The 10377-nt window shown below is 63.9% G+C and overlaps 1 protein-coding gene across 1 annotated transcript; it reads right to left on the bottom strand.

The window, feature by feature from the left end:
* Positions 1–9220: 9220 nt before the first annotated feature.
* On the bottom strand, positions 9221–10377 carry LmxM_22_1690_1 (uncharacterized protein; the record flags this gene model as incomplete). The annotated part of the gene is made up of 1 exon (XM_003886552.2): positions 9221–10377. A coding segment is annotated over one exon (1157 nt), but the record flags the coding sequence as incomplete, so codon positions are not given.

The following is a 10377-nucleotide window of genomic DNA, read 5'->3' on the forward strand; positions in this document are numbered from 1 at the left end:
CCCTAACCCTAACCCTAACCCTAACCCTAACCCTAACCCTAACCCTAACCCTAACCCTAACCCTAACCCTAACCCTAACCCTAACCCTAACCCTAACCCTAACCCTAACCCTAACCCTAACCCTAACCCTAACCCTAACCCTAACCCTAACCCTAACCCTAACCCTAACCCTAACCCTAACCCTAACCCTAACCCTAACCCTAACCCTAACCCTAACCCTAACCCTAACCCGTACCATTACACACGCACACAACAACCTTTATTAGACCACACACACCAAGGGATAACAGCAACACATCCACAGCCATAACCACAACCATCACCATCACAATCCTGCACACAGGTCTGCTTATAACGCAGCAGCAGCGCCAACAACTCACAACACACACAAATACAGCAGCAGGTTAAACACACACAACACGAAGTGTAGCCAGCGCAGTCGGGCAGTGGGCGTTCCTCTTCATGCCCCACCACGTCACAGAGGCAAGGCGCACAAGCACACCGGCACACAGACGCACATTCTAACCACAGCGTGGCGGGTAGAGAAGAGCATCCCAGCGAATTTCTGTTTCCTCTTCTGTGTCTTTGCAGGTCGCAGTCTTCTTCACGGCAACGCTGCAGACAACGTGTGCAACTTTCCTATCGCTGCCCCGAGTTCAGCTGCACCCCAAACTGCACACCCTTTGCTTCGCAGCTGCGGTGCACACACGTCATGGTCTTCGCCTTTCAGCGTCGGCCGAGGGCAACGCGCCTCCACAAGGAAGCTGTGCTGCGCAACATCAGTGCAGCAGCCGTTTGTGTTCCAAGTAGCCGTCAGAGCAATCCATTGCAGTCTGGTGTGCACAGACTGCCCTACGTCAGGGAACACGCTAGAGCTCATCAAGTCGATGGCGACCACAGGAGCGAGAGAGATGTGCAGCCGGTGCTTGCAACTCTTTAGTCACGCCACGCGTTCAAGGCAAGACGGAGGCAGGCCCTTGCTGGCATCACCCAAGACTCACTGAGTGTGCGAGAGAGGCAAGGCCACTGCAACGGTGCTGGTAAGACCGATGCGGGGAGCAGCACAGGCGCCTCCTTGCAACCCCTGCTCTGCGGGGGCTGGTGAATAGTTTCCAGGTGGACTACAGGCAGTCAGAAAAAGAGATTACCAGCGGCATGTGAAGCGCAGCGTGTGCACCCACAGTTGCCGCCGTCGAGTGCATAATTGGCTGACAGTGCACCTGAAATGAAAACGGCTCCTGCGGTGGCGGCACTCACTTCTGCAGCACACGACCTGCAGTGGCGGCTGGACAGGTCGATGCCTGCATGAGGATACACAGCACTCCACTGGGCGCCCCCAGTTGCATCAGTTGCGGCTGCTCTGTAGACGGTGACAGCGTACGTGCCACTCGCCAAAACCAAAGGAGCACACGACGTGCGAGGGGACAAAGAAAAAGCCGCAAAAGGCGAGAAGAGCAGAGGAAGAGTTGCCGGATTCCGAAATGCGTCGAAGAGATGCGCGCAAGCACCTGCATGATAACGGAATATACATCCCTCTACGTCGTTGTCCGGCGTTGGTTCACACGACCCGAAGAAATCGCATCAGGCCACCGTCACGTTCGCCGGTGTTTCTGCGCGCATCAAAGGTCAAGCCCCTGTACTGTTAGAGAGAATGTTGCTGAACAATCCATCAGTAGAAAAAAAACACCACCACCCGCACACCGTCATGCCCCCGTCCCGTTGGACAGGGTGTCGCGGCGCAATCATGCAGCGGGGGGAAACACCACCACCCGCACACCGTCATGCCCCCGTCCCGTTGGACAGGGTGTCGCTGCGCAATCATGCAGCGGGGGGAAACACCACCACCCGCACACCGTCATGCCCCCGTCCCGTTGGACAGGGTGTCGCTGCGCAATCATGCAGCGGGGGGAAACACCACCACCCGCACACCGTCATGCCCCCGTCCCGTTGGACAGGGTGTCGCGGCACAATCATGCAGCGGGGGGAAACACCACCACCCGCACACCGTCATGCCCCCGTCCCGTTGGACAGGGTGTCGCTGCGCAATCATGCAGCGGGGGGAAACACCACCACCCGCACACCGTCATGCCCCCGTCCCGTTGGACAGGGTGTCGCTGCGCAATCATGCAGCGGGGGGAAACACCACCACCCGCACACCGTCATGCCCCCGTCCCGTTGGACAGGGTGTCGCGGCACAATCATGCAGCAGGGGGAAACACCACCACCCGCACACCGTCATGCCCCCGTCCCGTTGGACAGGGTGTCGCGGCACAATCATGCAGCAGGGGGAAACACCACCACCCGCACACCGTCATGCCCCCGTCCCGTTGGACAGGGTGTCGCTGCGCAATCATGCAGCGGGGGGAAACACCACCACCCGCACACCGTCATGCCCCCGTCCCGTTGGACAGGGTGTCGCTGCGCAATCATGCAGCGGGGGGAAACACCACCACCCGCACACCGTCATGCCCCCGTCCCGTTGGACAGGGTGTCGCTGCGCAATCATGCAGCGGGTGGAAACACCACCACCCGCACACCGTCATGCCCCCGTCCCGTTGGACAGGGTGTCGCTGCGCAATCATGCAGCAGGGGGAAACACCACCACCCGCACACCGTCATGCCCCCGTCCCGTTGGACAGGGTGTCGCGGCACAATCATGCAGCGGGGGGAAACACCACCACCCGCACACCGTCATGCCCCCGTCCCGTTGGACAGGGTGTCGCTGCGCAATCATGCAGCGGGGGGAAACACCACCACCCGCACACCGTCATGCCCCCGTCCCGTTGGACAGGGTGTCGCGGCGCAATCATGCAGCGGGGGGAAACACCACCACCCGCACACCGTCATGCCCCCGTCCCGTTGGACAGGGTGTCGCGGCGCAATCATGCAGCGGGGGGAAACACCACCACCCGCACACCGTCATGCCCCCGTCCCGTTGGACAGGGTGTCGCGGCACAATCATGCAGCAGGGGGAAACACCACCACCCGCACACCGTCATGCCCCCGTCCCGTTGGACAGGGTGTCGCGGCGCAATCATGCAGCAGGGGGAAACACCACCACCCGCACACCGTCATGCCCCCGTCCCGTTGGACAGGGTGTCGCTGCGCAATCATGCAGCAGGGGGAAACACCACCACCCGCACACCGTCATGCCCCCGTCCCGTTGGACAGGGTGTCGCTGCGCAATCATGCAGCAGGGGGAAACACCACCACCCGCACACCGTCATGCCCCCGTCCCGTTGGACAGGGTGTCGCTGCGCAATCATGCAGCGGGGGGAAACACCACCACCCGCACACCGTCATGCCCCCGTCCCGTTGGACAGGGTGTCGCGGCGCAATCATGCAGCGGGGGGAAACACCACCACCCGCACACCGTCATGCCCCCGTCCCGTTGGACAGGGTGTCGCTGCGCAATCATGCAGCAGGGGGAAACACCACCACCCGCACACCGTCATGCCCCCGTCCCGTTGGACAGGGTGTCGCGGCACAATCATGCAGCAGGGGGAAACACCACCACCCGCACACCGTCATGTCCCCGTCCCGTTGGACAGGGTGTCGCGGCGCAATCATGCAGCAGGGGGAAACACCACCACCCGCACACCGTCATGCCCCCGTCCCGTTGGACAGGGTGTCGCGGCACAATCATGCAGCAGGGGGAAACACCACCACCCGCACACCGTCATGCCCCCGTCCCGTTGGACAGGGTGTCGCGGCACAATCATGCAGCAGGGGGAAACACCACCACCCGCACACCGTCATGCCCCCGTCCCGTTGGACAGGGTGTCGCGGCGCAATCATGCAGCAGGGGGAAACACCACCACCCGCACACCGTCATGTCCCCGTCCCGTTGGACAGGGTGTCGCGGCGCAATCATGCAGCAGGGGGAAACACCACCACCCGCACACCGTCATGCCCCCGTCCCGTTGGACAGGGTGTCGCGGCACAATCATGCAGCAGGGGGAAACACCACCACCCGCACACCGTCATGCCCCCGTCCCGTTGGACAGGGTGTCGCGGCGCAATCATGCAGCGGGGGGAAACACCACCACCCGCACACCGTCATGCCCCCGTCCCGTTGGACAGGGTGTCGCTGCGCAATCATGCAGCGGGGGGAAACACCACCACCCGCACACCGTCATGCCCCCGTCCCGTTGGACAGGGTGTCGCTGCGCAATCATGCAGCGGGGGGAAACACCACCACCCGCACACCGTCATGCCCCCGTCCCGTTGGACAGGGTGTCGCGGCGCAATCATGCAGCAGGGGGAAACACCACCACCCGCACACCGTCATGCCCCCGTCCCGTTGGACAGGGTGTCGCTGCGCAATCATGCAGCGGGGGGAAACACCACCACCCGCACACCGTCATGCCCCCGTCCCGTTGGACAGGGTGTCGCTGCGCAATCATGCAGCGGGTGGAAACACCACCACCCGCACACCGTCATGCCCCCGTCCCGTTGGACAGGGTGTCGCTGCGCAATCATGCAGCAGGGGGAAACACCACCACCCGCACACCGTCATGCCCCCGTCCCGTTGGACAGGGTGTCGCGGCACAATCATGCAGCGGGGGGAAACACCACCACCCGCACACCGTCATGCCCCCGTCCCGTTGGACAGGGTGTCGCGGCACAATCATGCAGCAGGGGGAAACACCACCACCCGCACACCGTCATGCCCCCGTCCCGTTGGACAGGGTGTCGCGGCGCAATCATGCAGCAGGGGGAAACACCACCACCCGCACACCGTCATGCCCCCGTCCCGTTGGACAGGGTGTCGCTGCGCAATCATGCAGCGGGGGGAAACACCACCACCCGCACACCGTCATGCCCCCGTCCCGTTGGACAGGGTGTCGCGGCGCAATCATGCAGCAGGGGGAAACACCACCACCCGCACACCGTCATGCCCCCGTCCCGTTGGACAGGGTGTCGCGGCACAATCATGCAGCAGGGGGAAACACCACCACCCGCACACCGTCATGCCCCCGTCCCGTTGGACAGGGTGTCGCTGCGCAATCATGCAGCAGGGGGAAACACCACCACCCGCACACCGTCATGCCCCCGTCCCGTTGGACAGGGTGTCGCGGCACAATCATGCAGCAGGGGGAAACACCACCACCCGCACACCGTCATGCCCCCGTCCCGTTGGACAGGGTGTCGCGGCGCAATCATGCAGCAGGGGGAAACACCACCACCCGCACACCGTCATGCCCCCGTCCCGTTGGACAGGGTGTCGCGGCACAATCATGCAGCAGGGGGAAACACCACCACCCGCACACCGTCATGCCCCCGTCCCGTTGGACAGGGTGTCGCTGCGCAATCATGCAGCGGGGGGAAACACCACCACCCGCACACCGTCATGCCCCCGTCCCGTTGGACAGGGTGTCGCGGCGCAATCATGCAGCGGGGGGAAACACCACCACCCGCACACCGTCATGCCCCCGTCCCGTTGGACAGGGTGTCGCGGCACAATCATGCAGCAGGGGGAAACACCACCACCCGCACACCGTCATGCCCCCGTCCCGTTGGACAGGGTGTCGCGGCACAATCATGCAGCAGGGGGAAACACCACCACCCGCACACCGTCATGCCCCCGTCCCGTTGGACAGGGTGTCGCTGCGCAATCATGCAGCAGGGGGAAACACCACCACCCGCACACCGTCATGCCCCCGTCCCGTTGGACAGGGTGTCGCGGCACAATCATGCAGCAGGGGGAAACACCACCACCCGCACACCGTCATGCCCCCGTCCCGTTGGACAGGGTGTCGCGGCGCAATCATGCAGCAGGGGGAAACACCACCACCCGCACACCGTCATGCCCCCGTCCCGTTGGACAGGGTGTCGCGGCGCAATCATGCAGCAGGGGGAAACACCACCACCCGCACACCGTCATGCCCCCGTCCCGTTGGACAGGGTGTCGCTGCGCAATCATGCAGCAGGGGGAAACACCACCACCCGCACACCGTCATGCCCCCGTCCCGTTGGACAGGGTGTCGCGGCACAATCATGCAGCAGGGGGAAACACCACCACCCGCACACCGTCATGCCCCCGTCCCGTTGGACAGGGTGTCGCTGCGCAATCATGCAGCAGGGGGAAACACCACCACCCGCACACCGTCATGCCCCCGTCCCGTTGGACAGGGTGTCGCGGCGCAATCATGCAGCGGGGGGAAACACCACCACCCGCACACCGTCATGCCCCCGTCCCGTTGGACAGGGTGTCGCGGCACAATCATGCAGCAGGGGGAAACACCACCACCCGCACACCGTCATGCCCCCGTCCCGTTGGACAGGGTGTCGCGGCGCAATCATGCAGCGGGGGGAAACACCACCACCCGCACACCGTCATGCCCCCGTCCCGTTGGACAGGGTGTCGCTGCGCAATCATGCAGCGGGGGGAAACACCACCACCCGCACACCGTCATGCCCCCGTCCCGTTGGACAGGGTGTCGCGGCGCAATCATGCAGCGGGGGGAAACACCACCACCCGCACACCGTCATGCCCCCGTCCCGTTGGACAGGGTGTCGCGGCGCAATCATGCAGCGGGGGGAAACACCACCACCCGCACACCGTCATGCCCCCGTCCCGTTGGACAGGGTGTCGCGGCACAATCATGCAGCAGGGGGAAACACCACCACCCGCACACCGTCATGCCCCCGTCCCGTTGGACAGGGTGTCGCGGCGCAATCATGCAGCAGGGGGGAAACACCACCACCCGCACACCGTCATGCCCCCGTCCCGTTGGACAGGGTGTCGCGGCGCAATCATGCAGCAGGGGGAAACACCACCACCCGCACACCGTCATGCCCCCGTCCCGTTGGACAGGGTGTCGCTGCGCAATCATGCAGCGGGGGGAAACACCACCACCCGCACACCGTCATGCCCCCGTCCCGTTGGACAGGGTGTCGCGGCACAATCATGCAGCGGGGGGAAACACCACCACCCGCACACCGTCATGCCCCCGTCCCGTTGGACAGGGTGTCGCGGCACAATCATGCAGCGGGGGGAAACACCACCACCCGCACACCGTCATGCCCCCGTCCCGTTGGACAGGGTGTCGCGGCGCAATCATGCAGCGGGGGGAAACACCACCACCCGCACACCGTCATGCCCCCGTCCCGTTGGACAGGGTGTCGCTGCGCAATCATGCAGCGGGGGGAAACACCACCACCCGCACACCGTCATGCCCCCGTCCCGTTGGACAGGGTGTCGCGGCACAATCATGCAGCGGGGGGAAACACCACCACCCGCACACCGTCATGCCCCCGTCCCGTTGGACAGGGTGTCGCGGCACAATCATGCAGCGGGGGGAAACACCACCACCCGCACACCGTCATGCCCCCGTCCCGTTGGACAGGGTGTCGCGGCGCAATCATGCAGCGGGGGGAAACACCACCACCCGCACACCGTCATGCCCCCGTCCCGTTGGACAGGGTGTCGCTGCGCAATCATGCAGCAGGGGGAAACACCACCACCCGCACACCGTCATGCCCCCGTCCCGTTGGACAGGGTGTCGCGGCGCAATCATGCAGCGGGGGGAAACACCACCACCCGCACACCGTCATGCCCCCGTCCCGTTGGACAGGGTGTCGCGGCGCAATCATGCAGCAGGGGGAAACACCACCACCCGCACACCGTCATGCCCCCGTCCCGTTGGACAGGGTGTCGCGGCGCAATCATGCAGCGGGGGGAAACACCACCACCCGCACACCGTCATGCCCCCGTCCCGTTGGACAGGGTGTCGCGGCGCAATCGTGCAGCGGGGGGAAACACCACCACCCGCACACCGTCATGCCCCCGTCCCGTTGGACAGGGTGTCGCGGCGCAATCATCCAGCGGGGGAAACACCACCACGCGCACACCGTCATGCCCCCGTCCCGTTGGACAGGGTGTCGCGGCGCAATCATGCAGCAGGGGGAAACACCACCACCCTCACACCGTCATGCCCCCGTCCCGTTGGACAGGGTGTCGCGGCGCAATCATGCAGCAGGGGGAAACACCACCACCCGCACACCGTCATGCCCCCGTCCCGTTGGACAGGGTGTCGCGGCGCAATCATCCAGCGGGGGGAAACACCACCACGCGCACCCTCGGTGCGCTGACAGACAGATGCCAAAATTATGAGGACCCACCACCACCCGCACCCTCGGTGCGCTCACAGACAGATACCAAAATTATGAGGACTCACCACCACCCGCACCCTCGGTGCGCTCACAGACAGATACCAAAATTATGAGGACCCACCATCACCCGCACCCTCGGTGCGCTCACAGACAGACAAAAAAATTATGAGGACTCACCACCACCCGCACCCTCGGTGCGCTGACAGACAGACAAAAAAAGTATGAGGACCCACCACCACCCGCACCCTCGGTGCGCTCACAGACAGACAAAAAAATTATGAGGACTCACCACCACCCGCACCCTCGGTGCGCTCACAGACAGACAAAAAAATTATGAGGACTCACCACCACCCGTACCCTCGGTGCGCTCACAGACAGACAAAAAAATTATGAGGACTCACCACCACCCGCACCCTCGGTGCGCTGACAGACAGACAAAAAAATTATGAGGACCCACCACCACCCGCACCCTCGGTGCGCTCACAGACACAAAAATTATGAGGACCCACCACCACCCGCACCCTCGGTGCGCTCACAGACAAAAAAATTATGAGGACCCACCACCACCCGCACCCTCGGTGCGCTCACAGACAGACAAAAAAATTATGAGGACCCATCACCACCCGCACCCACACAAACACTTAAAACACACACACTTATATTTTTACCACACACACTTAAAACACACACTTATGTATATGTACAACATATATATATAGATATATGAGATGTGGTGATATACAACACCCACACACGCACCAACGGAAGGAAAAGAAGGAAAGCGCACAGAGGCCCGGTCGCATACGCCACACGGGCGCAGCACCAGTTAACTGGGAACGCTCACCTCAGGTGGTGCCGTACCAGCTGGTGACGTAGCAGGTCCACGAGCAGTTGACGAGCGACCGCCAGTTGGTCTAGAGGCGCTGAGGCATCGCGCAGGAGAGGACTCAACAGTGCCTCAGCTTTCTCCGTCAGGCGCGGATGCCCTCTGGTTCTCGCGACCGCATGTTCACTATGCGCTACAGCGGCCCACACGGCTACAAGTGCCGCCAAGGTTTTGGCCACAACACCCACGCTCTCAGTGCCTCTCTGCGCGGTACCGTTACTCACTTGTCCCTCTACCCTCCGGCGCAAGACCGCTTCTCGCCGCATCATAGGACCCTGCACAGCACGCAGTCTCCAACTGCGAGTCAGTCATACAGTGAGCAGATGGCGGCAGGGGCGCCCTGCGGGGATGCAACACGGCAAGCGGGGCTGGCGCGACATCCGATGGCGAAGCGTTCTTGCATGGCAGCGTCACCGCCTGGCTCGACTGTGGCGCCGCTTCTCCTGCGGAGGCGCGAGAACGGCGGTAAATCAGCCGATGTCCAAAACCCAAAGCCTTTTGGCACCACCTGCGCACCGTACGCACCACGGCACGCCATCTGCCCCTCAGGGATGAGCGCGACGCGGCAGCCGGTTTGCACGGGCCGCCACCCCGGCGGGTACACCGCCGCGACGTCACAGCCCGCACAGGCGGCAGCGGACACTCCAGTCTGCGTGAAGTACAGCGCCGCCGCTTCGCTAACATCCACTCAGACGAGAAATCCCGCAGACGCTTACGGCACATGCAACGCGCAGCCTCCACCCTCAACGCCGGCGCCGCCTCGCTCGGCTGTGGCACGGCCTCGGATGCACACTCGCCATCCGTCGGAGGAAGGGCGTCCACCGTCAGCGCCGGCGCCGCCTCGCTCGGCTGTGGCACGGCCTCGGATGCACACTCGCCATCCGTCGGAGGAAGGGCGTCCACCGTCAACGCCGGCGCCGCCTCGCTCGGCTGTGGCACGGCCTCGGATGCACACTCGCCATCCGTCGGAGGAAGGGCGTCCACCGTCAGCGCCGGCGCCGCCTCGCTCGGCTGTGGCACGGCCTCGGATGCGTGTTGGGCAGGCGCGGCAGGGAGAGCATCGATGGACACCAGCGGAGCTGCCTGGCTCGCCTCTTGCGCTGCAGTGTCGGCCGACGCGCGGAGAGCACGGCGAATATCCCGCGGCAACGGCGCGGGCGGAACAGTCCCCGGTTCCCTATCGAGCGGACGTGAGAAGCGCCGCCGCCGCGGCAAGAAGGTCGAATCAGACGCATCATCGCGCGTTCGCTTGCGACGCAGGGACGCGGCCGCATCGCGTTGAGGCGCCACCTCGCTCAACTGTGGCGCGGCGTCGGATGCACACTCGTCATCCGTCGGAGGAAGGGCGTCCACTGCCAACAGCCGCGTGGCGT

This window comes from Leishmania mexicana, contig 1, assembly GCF_000234665.1.
Source record: "Leishmania mexicana MHOM/GT/2001/U1103 WGS CADB00000000 data, contig 1, whole genome shotgun sequence".
Taxonomy (NCBI): domain Eukaryota; phylum Euglenozoa; class Kinetoplastea; order Trypanosomatida; family Trypanosomatidae; genus Leishmania; species Leishmania mexicana.